This window comes from Theropithecus gelada, chromosome 1 (assembly GCF_003255815.1).
Source record: "Theropithecus gelada isolate Dixy chromosome 1, Tgel_1.0, whole genome shotgun sequence".
Lineage (NCBI taxonomy): Eukaryota > Metazoa > Chordata > Mammalia > Primates > Cercopithecidae > Theropithecus > Theropithecus gelada.
The window spans coordinates 148,982,361-149,002,838 of NC_037668.1; the positions used below are offsets into that span (position 1 = coordinate 148,982,361).

The following is a 20,478-nucleotide window of genomic DNA, read 5'->3' on the forward strand; positions in this document are numbered from 1 at the left end:
TTGGTGTTTCTTTTTTTTTTTTTTTTTTTTTTGAGGTGGAGTCTCACTCTGTCGCCTGGGCTAGAGTGCAATGGCGTGATCTTGGCTCGCTGCAACCTCTGCCTCCTGGGTTCATGTGATTCTCCTGCCTCAGCCTCCTGAGTAGCTGGGATTACAGGCACATGCCACCATGCCTGGCTAATTTTTGTACTTTTAGTAGAGACAGGGTTTCACCATGTTGACCAGGATTGTCTCTCACTCCTGACCTCTGATGATACACCCGCCTCGGCCTCCCAATGTGCTGGGATTACAGGCGTAAGCCACTGCACCTGTCCTAAAGTTAGTTCTATCTTTATACTTTAACCGAATGTGTAATGTATCTGTTACATAAACCCATATTTCATGGATTCTGCTGTGTGATGTGGCCTATATTAGAATCCAAAAAAATACGGATGTAATTCTGGAATAAATTCTCTTTACATACGCATGCTTAATCAGAGCCTATACTCTTATTTATTTTTCCTTTAATAAAACCCTCTGCACTCAGAAAATAAAAGCCATTCCCCATGGCTCTCCTGAGCTAGTGTCCTCAGAAGGAGCAGCATGGATGCAAAGCTGCCCTCCAGGTGCCGACTATGGGTGTAGCTGGCGTAAGACCCGGTGCCTCTCTGGTTCCAGTGTAGGAGCATCCCCTATCCTGACCCGTCTGGGCCACTGAAACGTACCTGTTCCCGATTCAATCATTCTTTTATGGAAAAGAAGCCCTTGCATTGCCATTTCTTCCAGTGATTTTTTTTTGGTGGGGGGAGGGGAGTTCTCTTAACCTGCCCCAAGCTACAACCTGTGAAGTCTATGAGCTCTCCTAGCAAGTAACTGTTGAGAAGGAGGTTTGTGTTGTTTTTATGTTACAGTCTAAGAGACCTCACAGATCACTTCCAATTAATTCTTATAAAAACGCCATTGACTTTTCTACCTTTTGCAAGGTAGAATTTTACATTTGTGAGTGGACTTTCAGGAAGCGGGTGTGGCTGACTCTTTGCCTACAGATCACTGGACTCTCCCCAGAGGACATGCCATCCATAATCTCTATTATCTGATGACTATTTGTTTTGATGAAGGTACTGGAGGCAGTTCTTTGATTACAAGATAAACTCCCAAACAAAGACATCAGTGCCTTTCTTAGTACTCTGATAGCTTTCCTTCATTCCTCCTTGTGCTCCCTTAACCCAGAACCAAGTCATGACAAATAAGGTTGCTTCAGACCCTGTTAGAAAGCCCCAGTCTACCGAACACCATGTTAAATGCTTGAGAGCAAAACAATAGGAATGATACTTTGTGCTTTATATTTCTCACAATGCATGTCTGTGTACATATGTTCAAATAATTATACAATAAAAGCCATTCCTCCCGTAAACTCAGAATTGGTTATGGGTAAAGCCAGGTAGGGTATATCATAATGTTCACTCTAAATGTAGGAAAGAAAACAGAAATGAATGATGAGAGTTGTGTTGTCAGAGGTTCCTACTGATGTGAGTCACTTTTGCTTGGTAACTCGTTGTGGGGGAATATGACTCAATATGATTTGCTAAATCCATAAGAAAGGTAACATCAGTTCTTGTTGAAAGTCAAACTATGGAAGCTGTTAGGCAACTGGTGAGGTATGACTGGGTGGGGTTCAGAATTTTGACATGAGTAAAGTCATGGGTCAGGACTTTATTTTCTTTTTTTGGTAAAGCCCAGGGCATTGATGTGTTTTCCTGATATATTACTGGATAAACTTAGACAATTTCTTAGAAGTTATAAAACACATTAACTCACTCAAGTTATAAACCACATGAATTCACTTTCTTTTAAAGTTGCTGATAATGAGACTTCAGTGATGTAACGGTCTAGTCACTGGAGCTCATTTATACAATTTAAAAAGTTTCACATAAGCTCAAAATTAGGTACAGGGTGCTGGTGTAGTATTTTAGCTTTTATACTTGAAAGCTAATCTGCTGATATTTAAAATAAACGACATTAAACTTAAAAAATGATTGTGATAAAAAACATAAAATTTACCATCTTAACCATTTTTTAATGTATAGTACATTAGTGTTAACTGTATGTGCATGATTGTGCAATAGCTTATGAGTCTTTAGTATTTCATCATGCTAGATGTAAACTCTGCACTCATGAAACAACTCCTCATTTCTGCCTCCCCCAGTCCCTGCTACCCACCATTCTTCTTTCTGTTTCTATGAGTTTGGCTGCTCTAGATATCTCGTGTAAGTGGAATCATGTCGTCTTTGTCTTTTTGTCACTGGCTTATTTCACTTAGCATAGTATCATCAAAGTTCATTCATGTCACTGTACATGACAGGATTTCTTTATAAAAATGGAATAATACAAGAGTCCCCCATTATCTGCAGGGGATGTGTACCAAGACCACCAGTGGATACCTGAAACTATGGATAGGACTGAACCGTATAGAGATGAGGGTTGTTTGTTTTTTTTTCCATACATACATATCTATAATAAAGTGTAATTTATAGATTAGGCCCTGTAAGAGATTAACAAAAATAACTAATACTAAAATAGGACAATTATAACAATATACAGTACTAAAAGTTGTGTGAATATAGTGTCTCTCTCAAAATATTTTACTGTACTACTGTACTTTGGGTAACTGAAACTGCTGAAAGTGAAATCACAAATACCAGAGGACTACTACATTCCACTGTACGGATAGACCACGTTTACTTTGTGCATTCATCTCTTGGCTGACATTTAGGTTGCTTCCATCTCTTGGCTATTATAAATACTACTGCAGTGAACATGGGTGTACAAATACTTGTTTGAGATTCTATTTTTAATTCTTTTGGATATATACATACACCAATAAGTGAAATTACTGGATCACATGGTAATTCTATTTATAATTCTTAGAGGAACTCCCATACTGCTTTCTAGAGCAGCTGTATCATTTTATTTTACCACCAACAGAGCACAAGGGTTCCAATTTCTTCATATTCTTTTCAGTGCTTGTTATTTTCTGTTTTTTGTTTTTTTTTTTCCTTCAGTAGCGACCATCCTAAAGGATCGGAGGTGAATGTTTAAATATTTTTGGGAGATTTTATATATATATACCAAATTTATAAATACACCAAATTTCTAATATTTTATCACCTTAGGCTTATATATATGGATAATGTACATAGTTGTTTTAAGATTCCTGAGCTTAATGCAATGCCTTTAGATGAAGAATTTGTTGGCCTATAATAATATTAATAGTAATAATAAATATATTAGTTTAATTTATAATAATAATGAATATATTTGATTTTGCAAAGTGTCACACATTGTTCTATATGCTTTACATGAATTATCTTATTTCTTTAATCATCCCAATGAAGTAGGCAGTCTTATCATTATTATATTGTCTTCTTTTATAGATGTGGAACTTGAGGCACAGAGAAGTATTTGCCCAAAGAACAACTGAGTCCCCAAAATCTTGAACCCATAGCCTGTCCTCTTAACCCTTTCATTACACTGCCTTGTATATTTTAAAAGCTTTTAAAAGATTGAATGATTTTAGATTGTATTTTTCTTGAGAGAATTTTAATCCATGGGCAAAATTGTTTAAGTTATTAGAATAAAAATGAGGAATTAAGAATATGCTTAATGTTACGATTAGATAATAGTCAAGGTTTTTAGAAAGGAGACAGTCAGAACTAAGTCTTAAAAATACCTAAACGTTTTGTAATTCATTTTTAGAAATCCCTTAAATGTGAAGCTTGAGAGCACAATGCTTGAGTGCCACCACCATTTCCGTTTCCTGTGTCAGTTCTCTGGATTTTTGTCATCTGACATTCATTTCTCCACCCAATGTTCGTTTGTTAGTCTTAGACTGATCTCAAAAATCTGTCTCCACTGATGACACTTCTGTATTCTTTAATTAATTATTTTAGGAAGAAAGAGGTTTATTTCTCTCCTGTTTTGATGTGAGAATAGTTGTCCATTTGCATAAACTTTGTGACCACTCCAGAAGGCAGCTCAGAATCAATCCCTTTTTGCTGTTGTTGTTGTTGGTCTTGGCCTTTTTTTCTTCTTATGATGATGAATGCTAGTTAGAAGGAGAAATTTTTTTTTAATCTTTATTTTTAACAAAAAGTTGCTATATTATTTGGAATTAAATCTCATTTTATCTCAAGCAGACTTAAAGAAAGGGCGTCTCTGAATGATACTAGAAAGAATATTCCTGAGAGATTATTTAGTTCAAGGACATCTTTGTTAATTTAGAATGTAGAACTGAAAATCTGAATGTACCTTTAGCATGAATCTGAATACATATCCCAAATCTACATTCTGATATCCATTTTCCTTTCAGTGTGTACTATTTACAGTTTCCATTTGAGGACGATCAGAGATAAGCACAAAAATCTTCAAAGGAAGGAATGTAGCGCTATGTGTTGTCCTCAAGTGTGCCTTTTCTCCCTGCTTTGGCCTCCAGAACATCTTCACTACTCCCAAAGTGCCTCCTGCTTTTGGAAAAACCTCACTGTGCCGAGAGCTTCGCCCATGTTTTATATGGAGAACAATTTCGCATTTTGTGATACTTAGAGCAAAAGTTTTCCAACTGATTCTTCCATTTGTTCTTCTCAGTTATTATCAATTTACAAAGATTTCTTTAAAAAGTTTCTGTGCCTAACTTGGGGGAAACTACCTTACAGAGTCGTGAGCGAGAAAGGAATAATGGATGATAGACTGTAAAGTATTTTTGTCATTGCAGCCTTTTGTCCATATGGTTTAGACAAGAGATGGCTAAACCAAGGCCTGCGGGCCAAATCCATTTTGCTAAAGAAAGTTTTATTGGAACATAGCCACACCTATTCTAGTATAGCCTGTGACTGCTTTTGTGCTACAGCAGCTGAGTTAAGGAGTCACAGCAGAGATTGAATGACCCGCAAAGACAAAAATATGTACAATCTGGGCCTTTCCGAAAAGCTTGCCAACCAAACCCCTGCTCTTCTGTGGAAGAGTTAGAGTTAAACAAATATCCCACAGTGAAGGAGGCATTTTTACCCTATGTCCCTTGACAATCATCAAACAGGAACTCCCCCAGCTCTCCCTGCTCAATTGTCCTCTATACTTCTCTTTCTTACTCTTTGTAGGGAGATGCAAGGCACTTATCTGAAATCTCTAACACAGCAGACAGTTCAGGTATACAGATTTTATTTTAAACTTCAGATACAGACTACATGCCAGGAGCTTCCATTGTTTTCTGGGCTTTCCTCGTCTTTCTCTTAATCCAGCCAGCAGCCCTGTCTGAGTTCCCTGACCCTTGGGGTAATTACTGTTTTTTGAATGTTTTACCTTCTTTTATGACTGAGTCCATGGCATACTCTTTGGTTGGTTGGTTCGCTTTTGCTTCTCACAAAGTGCCTTTTGACTCAGATATCAGTTCTTTGTCTTTTGGCTGACAAGCATAAGGCCAGAAGAAATTCTCTGACTGGCACTTCATTACTTCCGTGCTGAGAACCAACATTGGGGCACTTCTTGAGTCGCTCTTAGCTCTTTCTCCTGCATTCCTTCCCTGAATACAGTAATGATGCTGTTATTATTGCTAATATTATAATCAATACTCACTCCCTGTCAGGAACTCTGCTAAGCATCTTAAATACATCATCTTACTTAATATTAATAGCAATCCCATAATGTATCAATTATTATTACCCATCCACTTGTAATTCATAAAGAAGGTAACTCCAAATTTAAGAGCTGTTCCAAAGTCAAACGGAAAATGGTAGAATGAGGCAGCCCAATTTGACTCCAGTATGTTAGCTCGTAATCCATATGTTATACTGCCTCCTACAGCTTACACACAGATCAATTACCATTACTTATGTCAAGAAGGAGTTCCCCAAATCAGTATTAATTTTAGAGGATGCAGATATTTGTTGAATATATGAACTTGATCTTAAAAGCAAACTCTAATTCCATTTTTTCTTTTCTGACAAACTTTGGGCACGTTGATAGCATCCAAGAACAGAAGTACTTCGGGATGGTATTAGAAAAGGTTATACTTGTTCAAGGTAGAAGGGAAATCTCAAGAAGTAAAATTTCTATTTAAGAATCAACTGCTTTTGTCATACAAGGTATGATCCAAATGTCTCTAACTGGTCATATGAACTTGTACCAGTCTGCAAAAGTCACCGTAAAATGTACACATTGAAACCGTTTCTATCCAAAGATAGTGAATGCATTAGATGTAATTAGCATTGCTTTATTTTCCAAGAATATTTTATTAACAAGCCTTTTGTTGTTGTTGCATGTTTTGAAAGACAGATAGGCAGACTTGCATCAGGGTTATTTAAAATTCACAGGTAGAAGAAGAACATGTAAAAATCGATGTTGGATATAGAGCACAGCAAATTTGGAAGTTGTGGTCAGCTCAGATATTATATATTTCTTGTGGCAGTGGTCACCTTTGAGCTCTTTTATAAGGACTTCTATGACATGATCTGTGTACTGTAAGAGCTTAAAAACTAAGAAGAAGAGACTGTACACATCATGTAGGATATGCATTTTACACTGTAAAAAACAGTTGCCTTTTACAAGGAGACATCATTATGTCAGAACTAAAAACATTGGATTTCTTTAGTCCTTGGATGAGAGACGTTTATATTCTCCATCATTTTCACTAGTGTATTTTTATTATACACTTACCAGTCCTTTTTAAACGTATTTCAGAACACACCCTCATGATTATGGATTACTTTTTTTTTCCATCATGAACAAGAATATTATTTTGGGATTGTTAAAATGCATTGTGTACACCCTGACACCTGTTGCTTTGGTGACATGCTCTGTTTGGTTTCTGTGGAATTAAACCGGCCACCAACCATACTGGTACAGAGACAAGTTGAGGGATTTCTTTTTGAGGTGTTGAGAGATTCTGTTCTCTGAAAGCAACCCTATCCTATCCCACAGCTGCCCTTACACCATAAGTCTGACAACAGCAAAAGACAATGCCAAGATCCACCCTGAACCTATCACTCTCAGGCTCCTATGTCAGGCATCAACATTTCCTTTCTGACTGGTAACAATAGCAACAGCAACAGCTATGCAGAGTGCTCTTTCAGAAGATGAAACTTTCGTTTTTATTTCTATTCTTAACAACATTTAATTAATTACTTTTAAAAGATTAGAGTTAGGCAGCATTGCCTCAGATTTAAGAGCACAAACTTTGGATCCAGGTTGCCTGGGTTCAAATCCTGGTTCTAGCGCTTGTTAGCAATATGATTCTGGGTATGTTACCTTATTCTCTCTCTGCCTTAAATCTCTAATCACAAAATGGGAGTTCATAATGTAAAGCACATCAAAGAGTACCTGAGAGTCTCAGTGTTTGTTATTATCCTGTTGTTAGGTATTGATATCTTAGCTTTTGTGGATGCATTTAAAGGCCATTGAACTGGATGTTGGGATATCTCAGTTTTAGTCTCATTTCTGCAGTTAACTAACTCATATTCTTAGAAAGAGTGTGGAGCGATCATAGGTTCTAGTGATAATAGATAAGTCATTACATATTATTGCTTTTATGGTCTTCTACATAAAACAAGGGGGCTGAAGCAGCTGGAATTTAGAATCTCTTTGAAATCAAATATCCTATAAGTCTGTGTTGTTTTATGCCAAATAATATACTCTTAGTGGATAGCTAACACTTTTATTCTAAATTTTTAATGAATAATTTGGGGCTAAACACTAAAATGGGGGAATGAATAACAGACTCACTAAAAATTAAGTTGACAAATTAGTGTTTCCAATGGGTCATTGACTTGATCTGACATTCTCTTGTACACAGAGGATTCTGAAGGGAATAAGATGCTGCCCTCAAAGAATATACAGTTGGGACAGAACGGGGGCAATTCCACAGACACATATAATAAAGTGCGTTAAGTGCTAAGAGAGTGATTCATCTGAAAGGTAAGTGCGGGATGAACTAGTTACATCCACAAGGACCCCTAACTCAGTCTTAGGAGCCCTGGAATCATCTCCCTGAAGAAATGATAGAAGCAGCACATAGAGAGGAGCAGGGGGAAAGGATGCTGCTTTCTAGGAACTTCCAGTAATGCCATGTAGGTTTCAGACAAGCGGGTGGGGTTGAGATGGGGTAGAAGGCAACCTGGGACTGTGGCAAGAGATAAGGCAGGAATAAGGTTTTTGAAGAGCTTTGCAAATGCTTTGCCCTCTGTTCTAATCAGATCATACTCAGCGACAGGCACTGTGTGTGCTCCAAGGTAGAGACAGGAAGTGTTCATGAGCAGATGTAGTTGATGCCTCAGAAACTCACTTCTCAGACATTTTGGTACTTTCAAGAACAACTGTCTTCCTTTCCTTCTCAATATGTGTAAAACATAGCTAAATGCTCTCCCTAGAAGTGTTGAAAGGACAAAATCTACTTTCAGTGTCTCTGAGTGAATGGCGCATTCATTTTCACACCCTTGCATAAATCTGAGGAAGGTTATTTTATTTTATAATATTTGCAAACTGCAGATTAAAGCCTTAGGATTCAAGATAAATAACAATAAATGGGATCTTAAGACAGTTCTCTCCTTTTTCCTCAGAAAAGGGATCAAAACCATATGTATATGATCTTAATACCTTCATTTCATGTAATTCTTACAAAGTTATAAAGCAGATATGATTATTTCTCTTTTTGTACTTTAGCAAACTGTGGGTAACAAAGGCAACTGGTTCAAGTTCACACAGCCAGTAAAATGGTAGAGCTGGAATTTGAACCTAGGTTTGCATCTTCCCTTCTCTTCTCTTCTTGTCTCGTCTCGTCTAGTCTCTCCTCTCCTCTCCTCTCCTCTCCTCTCCTCCCCTTCCCCCTGCTCCTTCCCCCCCCCCCCCTCCCCCTCCCCTCCCCCCCCCCCCTCCCCCCCCTCCCCTCCCCTCCCCTCCCCTCCCCTCCCCTCCTCTCACCTCCCCTCCCCTTCCCTTCCCTTCCCTTCCCTTCCCTTTTCTTTTCTTTCTTCTTTTCTCTTCTTGAGGTGGAGTCTTGCTCTGTCACCCAGGCTGGAGTGCACTGGCATGATTTCAGCTCACTCCAACCTCCGCCTTCTGGTTTCAAGTGATTATCCTGCCCCAGCCTCCTGAGTAGCTGGGATTACAGGCGTGCACCACCATACTTGGCTTTTTTTTTTTTTTTTCTGTATTTTTAGTAGAGATGGAGTTTCGCCATGTTGGCCAAGCTGGCTTTGAACTCCTGACCTCAGGTGATCCACCTGCCTTGGCCTTCCAAAGTGCTGGGATTACAGGAGTGAGCCACAGCTCCTGACCTTTCTTTCTTTTCTCCTCCCGTCCTGTCACACGTTCCTCCTCAGACATTTTTCTTAACTATACGCAAAGTAACATACTAAAGATGGACATAGAATGGACATACAAAAATTTTGTCCTAAAAACCAAACACCACGTGTTCTCACTCATAGGTGGGAATTGAATGATGAGAACACTTGGACACAGGAAGGAGAACATCACACACCGGGGCCTGTCGTGGGGTAGGGGGAAGGGGGAGGGATAGCTTTAGAAGATATACCTAATGTAAATGATGAGTTAATGGGTGCAGCACACCAACGTGGCACATGTCTACATATGTAACAAACCTGCACATTGTGCACATATACCCTACAACTTAAAGTATAATAATAAAAAAATTGTCCTAAAATGAACATGCACAATGTCTAATGTTTAGTTGATAGTTGTAGAATTAAAGTGATAAAAGAATGCCCATATTTACAAATTTAGGGGAACCTGAGAGAAGATGTAGTTTTTTTAAAAACTGGAAAAAAATCAAGGCTAAGTAATTTGTTCTCATTTTTTAGCATTTTTAAATGCTAAGCATTTTTCATTCAATACAGTGGAGGAATAGAATCTTATTGTTAGAAATGTTGCACAGGGAGTGGCCAGAACTGGCACAGACTGTAGCCTTGGTGACTCTCCCAAACATAGGACACTGTAGGATGAAACCAGAGTGTGTGATCTCCAGTCACTAGACATTGCCTGCTTGTGAATATTCTTCCAGTCTTTCTCCCTTAAGGGCAAAGCATCGTCCATTCCTATTTGGGAGTGAGGCTTGAGTTTCACCTTGAAAATGCAGCAATTTGCGCCGCTATGCTGTATGCCTCTTATATACTACATTTATGATTGTCAGAATTTAATCTTATGGAATGCTAAAGAATCAACTAGCAAAAGATCTTGTCTATACCTTCCTGTTCCCCACCTCATTTTTTATGTGGTAGAGAGACAGTTCAGAGGCAAAGAGTCTGAGACTTGGGCACACTCCTGTGTGTGAAATTGCTTTGATAAGAGTCAGCTCTAACTATTAACCTGATGTGATGCTTCTCTCCTCCCGCTTCAGTATGCCACAACCTCACCTGGCAGGTGGTCTGGGGTCCATTAGTAGAGTGATACTACCCATTTCTCGTAGTATTTTTGGAAATCCTCTTTTAGAGCCTGAAACAGAGTCTCACAATAGCTTCAGTGATGGCAAATCATTGACCTTTAAGGGTAGACTTAAAATTTAGTAATGAACAAAAATCATCTGGCTTGATGTCAAAATGGAAAGGGCAATACGTTTGGGTGAAAGTGAGATATAATATAGTGCCTCCCGATCCCTGTTTATACCTTGTAAAGTGGCTCTGGTGGCAGTTCTAAAGGAAGCACCAAAAAGTATTTGATGGTATCCCTTGAGAACAGATGTAGTGTTCCTACATAACTTATTTGAAGTCGAACTGTTGATGCATTCTTTGAAAAACATATAACTCCCTTAACTTACGTGTTCATTGATGTAATTATGACTTTTAAAAAGTTATGTATATAGAATAAATTACTATTCCATAATATGAATCTCAGCTATAGATAGTATTTTCTTTTTCAGGTGGAAATGAGCACAGAATAGCTAGAAACAAACCATTGAAAACAAGAAAGAAAAACAAAGAAAAAAAGGAAAGTTGGATGACTGTAAAAATGGAAAAACCTTTGCTACTATACAATAAAGACAGAGTTTTCTTTCTTTCTTACTTCTTTATGTTTTAGGGCATTTAAAACAAAAATACTACAGATTATTGCCTGCAAGATTTCAGTGCTCTGTAATTGTGTACTGAGGCAAATCCCATTATTTTTAAATCACTTAATGTTGAAAAACAATTGAATAAACCCCACTTGGAGTGCCCTGTGGGTCATTGCAGGCTATTTGGTTCTGTTAATAAAATTAAAACAATTGCGAGAAATATACAGATGTTTTCAAATCGGCTTTACAATTGTGATGTCTATGTATGAAAAAGAGGACATGTCTTAGGAACTACATAAATCCAAATGTATCATTACCATGTGGGAGTGATGTGATTCAGGAATAAAGATTTGACATATATTTTTATTTTGAGATGCCATGCTAATTTACATCATTCAGCCCTTTCACTGCCAAACTGTAAAAGTCCATTAAGTGACTGAAAGGAATATACAAATTATCCACTGGCACTCCAGGCTGGAGTTTTACATACACCCTGTTATTCTCTCCGCCAGCTAGCTGCAAGATTCTATTAAGCAGTAAGTGAGAAAATTATATTGCCTGCAAACTAATTGTACAAAAGACTCTGAAATAAGTAATCAGAGCCCGGGACTTTCTGAAAAGCCGCCAGGAGATATTATAAATTGCTCTATCATTCTTGTCAGCCTGGTTTAAAAATCCAGAGCTTCCATGTTGATTTGGTTCCCTCTGAAGCAGAGCACACTTCCCTAGCTATTGACAAAACTGGGAAAATTCCAGTCGTGTCATCAGTAGCTGCCCAATTCAGTCCCTGGTGCCATCTAACAAATGTGTCCCAGAAAATAGCAAGCTATAATCCAAGAAAACTCCGTGTCTGAAATGAAAATCCTATGCTGTGAACAATAACTTCTGCATCCTCCTGAGTGAATATCCAGTGTTCACATTCCAGGTGCCCATAGTTGCTACTGGAAATATTTTTGTCTAGTTTCCACCTTTAGAGAATGGAAGGAAAACAAGTGCCCCGTAGAGATCATATGGTCTACTGGGAGTAATGTCTTTGAACCATTACCAAAATAGATGTAACATCGTTACCCAGGTGCTTGGGGCAGCACATTTTTAGGATAAAATCCTTTCTTTATTGAATAGAAAAAGCACCAGGGAAGGTTTTTCAAGGGCACAATTTCTGTAGACTCTAACATGGATCAAAGATTTTGTTGGGTGGGTGATCATAGCCAACAACAATGAACTGAGTAACTCAATGGGAGGGCTTGGAAATTAGAGAGGTTTTCCTCCAGCAAATAAGTTATTTACAATGATGTTGACTTGTTTTTCAAGATATAAACCAGAGTCACTTAGTGAAATCAAGGTTATCCATATGTATCAAGGCAACTTTATTGAAAAAAATATTTGTGAAAGGGACCCAGTTAATCAGAAACAATTTCTATACACTTCAGCTGAAAATATATCGTTTGTGAAGACACTAGGACCACTATGTCTTCCATTCATTCATGGTGAAATTTTTACACATATGTTGTATTTGCTGTCGCTCTGGGAAGAGTCCTTTACCTCCTTCACCCCAACGTAGTCATTTCTTTACTTTTCATGGCAGAGTTCAAGCATTTGCTCCTAGTGAAGAATTTGCTGATCTTCCCAAGCATAATCCCTGTGTTTGTGGGAATGTATGTACTTACCAGTATGCCAGTACTGCATCCTGAACCATGACACCATCCACTAAACTGCATTGTTTGTTTATACGTCTTGTCTCCTCTTGGTGGACTCCTTAATATCAGGAACCACCTCTCTCTATCCCAAACCAGCCGTAATACAAAACTCCTGGCTCATCGATTAGCACTGAGGATTCAACAAGGAATAATGCAGAGGTCCTACTTCAACACTTCATTCTAACACACTAGGAAAACCTCCCCTGCTTTTACATTTCTTATTATCATTGAAGAATTATAGAATGTAATGGATAAAAAGGAGACCAGAGTCCTTTAAATGTGATCTAAAACTCTCATATCGTTATTTGACAGATTCCCTTCTGCCTTTTGAAGAGATTTAAAATCTTTACATAATTATTCCTAGATGAGTCATTCATAGATTTAGCTACTATTATTGAATCAATCCTAAATATTTTCTCCAATGTAGCTCCAATTCTGAGAGCACTCATTTTGACAATACCAATAAGAATTATATAGTAAGATAAAAATTATATAACTCATTTAGCACCATCTATCTGTATTATTTTATTTTTCTTTTATTTTTATTGTATTCATATCAGTATGGATTTTTATTTCCCATATAATATAATTTCCTTTATGATTTCCTCTTTTATTCACACTTCACTCCTCAGAAGCTTTTGTAATTTTTTTTGGCATAATCTTTCCCCTTTTGCTGTACTTTTTTCCATTTTTGTCAAAGCTACTGTTCACAATTTTGAAAAATTAACTAGACTTTTTTTTTTTTTTTTTTTTGAGACAGAGTTTCGCTCTTGTTGCCCAGGCTGGAGTGCAATGGCTCACTGCAACCTCCATCTCCTGGGTTCAAGCGATTCGCCTGTCTCAGCCTCCCACGTAGCTGGGATTACAGGCATGCACCACCACACCTGGCCTCCCAAAGTGTTGGAATTACAGGTGTGAGCCACTGTGCCCAGCTTGGATGGTTTTTATACTGCATAAAAAATGTCCATTGTCCTCTAGTATCTTACCATCCAATGGGTAATATGTGTGTGAAAGGTATAACAAAATATAGTCTGTCTGGATATGATGAGAGTACCTGAAAAGATATGGAAACCAAGAAATCATATTCTGGGATAGTCAGAGAAGTTTTCATGAAAGATTGGAATGGAGTTGGGCTTGAACAAGGAGCCTTGGAAATATTTTAAGTAGAAAAAGTGGCAAAGATAGATAATTCTCAGAGGAAAGTTTGAAGAACACTTAGCAAAAAATGAATAAATCAAATTGGCTGCCTCAAAAAGTTCATGTTAGGTAACAATTGCAATATTGCTGGAAAAGTAAATGAAAGGCTGGAAGAAGACCCTGTTTGTAAGCCTTACGGTTTATATTTCATCCAGAAAGGCAAATAATTCTATTGATTTTTTGAAATCAGCATAATGACATGATCAAAGCAGTCCTGGGGAGAGGAAGATGACAGCGGTATGCCGTGTGGATTAGAGTCGGTCAGGACGGAGGCAAAAAGCCCAGGGAGGGGATAACTGCCATAGTCCAGGTGTGAGCTCACACATGCCTGATGTGCATTCTTGTCAGAAGTTTGTTGATATGAAGGATGGGGATACAGTTTTCAAAGAGGAAGTGGAACAGGTTTGAAAAGAATGATGATTATGTTTGTGGCAGTGGATCATCCTGGTAGAAGTTTTTAGCACTGGGTTAAAGGTGGGTAGGACTAGCACTCATACCTTGATAAGGGAAGTGATGAAAGTGTTACTTCATACTGACTTTTCAGGCAGAAAAAAGGAAAAGAATGCTGTTTGGCAAACTTTTTTTTTTTCTCTTTCTTTCTGTTCCTTTTAACCAGTCACTGTTCAGTCCTTCCTAAGACAGCAAAGACCTGTTTCTTTTTAAGTAAATATAGGGGGAGCCGTACAGGTTGGAAGGATCTAGTAGTCGAATACTAATTAACCCTTAGAAAATTACTAGCAAAACTCTTTTGATGCAAAATAAATATTCAGAAATGGTTAAAGAAACTCTGCAGTGAAGAATGTTTCATCTAAAGTTCAGATTATAAATACTTTTATTCTTAACTGTGACCCAGCCACTCTGGTTTCTTTGACTTATCCTTGGTTTTCTAAGAGTATAGCATCAGTAATATCTCCAAGGAAGGTGATGGTATATACTTCTGTTGATGCAATTAATATTACTCTTATTATTTAACCTCCTGTTAAAAAGTAGTTGCTTTTATTATTATAAATGCCCTGAATTAGAATGCTAATTTAGGCAATTTTGATAGGCTATCTGAAATTATAATGTGTTTCTTTCAAGTCATGCATACTTAACCAGTTTTCAGTAGTTATAAGTGGTTAGGTATTACCTCCTGTTGAATTAGCAGTTGCTGAGTAGTTGAGTCTTTGTACTACCCTGCAATCCACTAATGTGATATTTAATGAGGAGACATCAGTCTGAAGAAAGGTAGTCAATATAAATCAGTGTTTACAAAGTGTGATTAACTCTGAAATATTTCATCAATGCTGTAGTCCCAGGCAGACTCTATGCTAATTACTAGAATCTGCGCATGTTTCAGGGGACTTGGATGGACCCTGAGTATTGCAAACATGGAGCAGCAAAATTGCAATTATGCTCGGACCGTCGCTGATGACAATTTATGCATTTGGTGTGATGACCTCCCCCTTCCCAAGAGGGCAATAAACAGAATGCATTTTCATTAAGATACTAATGCACTTAATCACAAGGGGAAAGGGTTAGGAAGTAACGAAAGACCTTCAAGCACTATGTGACAGAGCTGATAGGGGAGAAAAGCTTTATTTTAAAGGCAGCTTCTTTACAAAGCTGTAGGCAGCCCCAGAGCACATCCCACACACTGTCATTGGTACTAATTGAAAAAAAAAATTTAGTTTGGATCTTCTTCTGGTTTCTTAGTTACCATTTTAAATATGTAGGTACTACCATAAGTGATACAAAGTCTAATATTAAAAATATATAATTTCATAGCAATTTATTCTTTAGTCTAACATCAGGGAACTTCAGTGTTTGGAATTAATTATGCAAATTATGTAACACATATCATGATGATGATGATGATGATAATGATGATGACCATCATCTTCATTATCATCGCCATCATCAGGAAGCATTTATCAAGCACAGAATTGTGTTGTAAGGCTCTGGTAAGTGCTAAAGCAACAACTATGTAATTTCTGTCCCTACCCTCTAGGAGCTTACTATAACATCCCAGATTTGTTTACATACCATTTTCCACAGTGAAGTTTATATTGTTCAATGTCAGAAAGACAAGAAGCCTGATGCACCAAAGTATTAGGAAACAGAATAAATCCAGGATTGGCAATCCAAGAATCTGGTTTTGATATTTGTGTTTTCATGAACATACTCTATTTTGAAATTTCTTTTGGATCACAAGATTCTGGAAGACTCTTCCTTTGCATGGGTGGACTCAGCATAATGTTTTGAAGACTAATTTTAAAGTTCATCTATTGAAGCATTTTGCCATGTGTGTTCTCCTTGCCCCACATATCTTTTGTGATTATAGCAGAACATCTAGCTTGGTATTTGTGACATTTCTGTTGAGTCTCATGTGACATTTTTCGGGGTTGGGGGGAGTAAGAATAATAGAGTTGACATTGCCTTTGGGATGCTAATGTTTTCTGGATCTTGCAAATCTGACAACTTTTCTTCAAACTTGTGTTGTAGGCAATATAGAATACAGCTGCCCTGCCACGAATGAATGTGAAATCACAAAGCGCAGACGTAAATCCTGCCAGGCTTGCCGCTTCATGAAGTGTTTAAAAGTGGGCATGCTGAAAGAAGGTAAGGCTCTTTTCTAGTGCCCCTGAGCTTTTGATTTTGGTGTGGGGATGGGAGGCAAAAAATTCCACCAGTTTTAGAGAAACCAGAAAAAGATGAGGTAACAGTAAGTACTCTGACTCTGATGGCAGAATACTCCTTTATACCTGAACTTTCTGATAACTTATGGCTAACCACTTGACATTGACAGGACGGGACAAGGTAGGAGAAGCAGATGTACAGCCAAACACACCAGGTATGCTTGACTGTAGTGCTTTTTTCTTCTTTACAATTTGCAGAAAACAAAGGATAAAGACAAACCAAGAGGCTACTGCCATTGAATTTTTGGTTTTCTTCTCATTACTGGGTTTGCAGAGAGTGTTTTTTTGTTTGTTTGTTTGTTTTTTAATTAATCTTGGATTTAAAGCACTCTTTATTCTTTCCCAACCTTATCTTTTAGAGTTTATTTTCTATTACAAATGGCTTGAAATATGATATTAAAATTGCTTTCTATTTGCTTTCAGTTGGGGATAACAACAACAAACATAAAATAGTAACAGTGACATGTATTCTGTGCTAAACAAATTGCTTAAGCTCACACAGTTTATAATTGGTGGAGCCAGGAACTGAGCCCATTGATTCTAGATGCCGCTCAACTATTCCACACATGTCAAAGGTCCTGAAATATTTGTATATTTCAGCATTTCTAGCGAAACTCACATGTTAGCTTGGAGATGGATAAAATGTTTTCTTTACTTTGTGAGTCCTGTGATTCAGTTTTTGTTCTTTTACGCATTGCTGTACTTGTGTGTGTGTTTGTAAATGTGCATTTTTACATGCTGCATTTAGAATTTTCTGTTTCCTTTTCTTCAGAAAATTCCCCAGGTTTGAAATGAACACAGTTTTATAAAGTAACACAATGAAATGTTGGTAATTAATGTTTGAACAGAAAATTAGATTCATTAAATATTTAAATGTATAACTTCTGTTGCATCACAGAACTATGCTTTATTTCTGGGGCTTGTCCTATTATTATATTTTGTTCTTACTGGAGATCCCCTATTTTTCTAGTCCATCGCCTTAACCACTCGGCCACGACTACTGGCGGTGAGATCCCCTATTTTTTAACTTTTAAATCCAAATAGGCTCACATATTAATTCACCAACAGTGAATCAGAGTGTAAATGAGTGAGTGCCGTCACGTGGTGTCATAATTTTTCCTGATTTGTTCTTCTTTCAAGATTTTTACTGTGAACAATATTATAGGAAGATGAGTGGATCAGATTATGTTTGGATATATGGAATTCACATTGTATTTCTCTGACTTTTACTTATCAAATAGGAACAAAGAAGACCCTCTTAAATTCTTCTAGTCTTCAACTTTGCTCTTCCCTTGAGAAAGAGCTATAAACAAAGAAGTGTATAATGTTATGATAAAGTTTTACAAAAAGATGACCAAGATACATTACTAAGTAAATAATATATAAGAACAAGTTTTTTAATAGTATGATTCATTATATATGTGTGTGTGTGTGTATGTATGGGAAAGTGTGTGTATATACATATATATATATGTATGTAGAGAGAGATGGAAAGGAGAATGGCTGGCAGACATTGTACACACTGTGATGGATATACACATGTGTATACATGGAGAAGTAGAAGGAAGGAAGGATACCTAAAGATTGGTAACAGTGTCACATTGGTGAATGAAAATGAGGATGGGGGTACTTTTTACGGTATAGCCTTTGACCCTTTTAGGATTTTTCAGAGTCAACATGTTTTATGTTTGTAATCCATTTGCTGAATATGTACTAAGGTCTTCCCATATTCCAGGCACTATTCCAGGCTCCAGTGATATGACAGTGGAAAAGACAGATTAGGTGGTTCTTGCTAGAGAAAACTTACGTGAAGTTGCCAGAAGGACAATTTTGATAAAGGAAAACATATAATTAAAACAACCACCACCCAACCCACATGACAGAGTTTTTCTTTCAGTTAGGATGATGGTGGTAGCTTACGTTTGTGAAGAGGAGTCCTTTATCTTAACCATTGCTTTAACCCCTATAGCAGAGTAACAAACAAAACATATTTCTGAAAGTTAGTGATCAGTGATTGACAGTCAATTTCTGGCCTTAATTATATTTATGTTGCCACTTAGTTTCGTTGTAGAGACTCAAACTAAACTTATGCTCAATCAAAAAGACTTAATTAAGAGTGATTTCAAATACTTGAAAGTTGAGGAATGATTATTTTTCAAAAGCAAATCCATTTTTAAGAAGTTCTAAAACTAATACAAGAATGAACAGTTTGTATTGATGTGGTATTGATCTAGATTTAGGTTTTATTTTGAAATACTGAATTACATGGAGACACCTCAAATTCTAGGAATATGTAATTTTTTTATTAGCTTGATTTACTGCTATAATTTACACACCATTTGTTTTTCCAGGTTTAAAGAAGATATTTTTCCTTAAATATTTTTTTCCATTGTGATTTCTAGCAGGAACAATCCTGAAGGGCAGTAAGAGTGAATGAAGAGGTGTGAACTGTGTTTAATTAAACATTGTTGACGAAAGTGAATGGGACAGTGCTTATCTATAATTCACACCTCTTCAATTGCTGTTATCAAGCAAGTATCTGTTTTCTAGGGAATTGCTGCTGTTGCTGATATACTCAAATAATAATTTATTTTCCTTTACTTCTTAATGCCCACTTTGATGGCAAAATATCAGTTCTTTAACACCTCCCCCCACCTCCCACAACCACCAAATCAAAAGGATGGGATGGTTATGAGTAAATATGGAATATTGTTTTTCCTCTGTACTTAAAAAACGCAGTGAAATATTGCATGGTACCCTGCATATAAATGCACAATTATGTTTGGCCATCTCCTTGGTTCAAGACTTGCTTTCTAAGCCTGGAGAGAATGATACTGTCTTAAATGTATCTTTATGGATGGAGAGGGATTTCAGTCCCATGCAGTATGTCAGAGATCATGATGTAGTAAATCTATTCAAATGTAAACCTGTTCAATTCAATTACCAGTCCATAATAAAATTTGCTGCTACAACCCCCGTGTTGACCACAGCAGTCCATACAGGCTGATGGCACAGCAGGTCTGGAAATTGACAGACAAAATCTATTTAAACAAAAAACAACATTAGTTCTAGAATCTGAAATGAAATCAGATTTCAACAGCTTTGATGGGAACTTTCTCTCCTTTAACAGGTATTTTTATTCAACTAGCCAAATCCATTGCAGATAAAGTGTGACCTGAAGGAAATGAGGTTTTCATTAAAAGAGTAGTTTATAGAAAAATGAGAATTATACTGTTTTTAAAATAATAATCCTTAGCTCTATTGACTGGCATTTCTATTAATTATGGCATCTCACTTTGAGAAGATATCTGAGCATTGGTGGCAGTGTGAAGGAGAAAGTGATGGCTTAGTAGGTAAACAACTCCAGTTTCATCACATTGTACGTAATTAAAATTCTTATAAGATATGCTTTCTCATTAGCAAGCAATGGAATTATATTTGAATACACTACATTTGATTTTAATGTTAGAATTTTTCCAAAAAATTGTACCAGTTGAAGAAAAGGAAAATGTGTTGTCTTAGAGAAAGCAACAAAATGCTGCAATACAACAAAACTTTGAGAAGTACAGTAAAACAAATGATAATTTGTTGAAATCCAAGTGGTGGCACCATTCAGCATCCTGAAAAATCCTCTTTGTCTTTCTCTCTCCTCTACTTAGCTGGTAAGTGTCACAAATGATGGGCCAGCATTATTTTTTTCTGTCATTATACCATACTGTATGTCAGAGAAAGCCCATCTATTACATGATATCTGGTCTCAACATTCCCTTTTCATTTTTTTCAGGTATTGCTTATTTGAAGGAAAATAACAAGAACTAATCAAGGTGCACCTATAAATCTGGTCAAGATTTATTTTTATTTTGATCTCTCTCCT

At 37.1% G+C, this 20,478-nt stretch overlaps 1 protein-coding gene across 16 annotated transcripts in view; it reads left to right on the forward strand.

Moving 5' to 3' along the window:
• The window catches only part of ESRRG (estrogen related receptor gamma), a 641,686-nt gene that overhangs the window by 473,112 nt on the left and 148,096 nt on the right, over positions 1–20,478 (forward strand). For 14 of the 16 annotated variants that reach the window (XM_025358687.1, XM_025358775.1, XM_025358716.1 and 11 more), the window contains one exon: positions 16,411–16,527. The exons of the other annotated variants lie outside the window; for them this stretch is intronic. In XM_025358687.1, the coding sequence (XP_025214472.1) occupies positions 16,411–16,527 (117 nt within the window). The remainder of the gene's footprint in view (positions 1–16,410; positions 16,528–20,478) is intronic. 16 annotated transcript variants of the gene reach the window in all.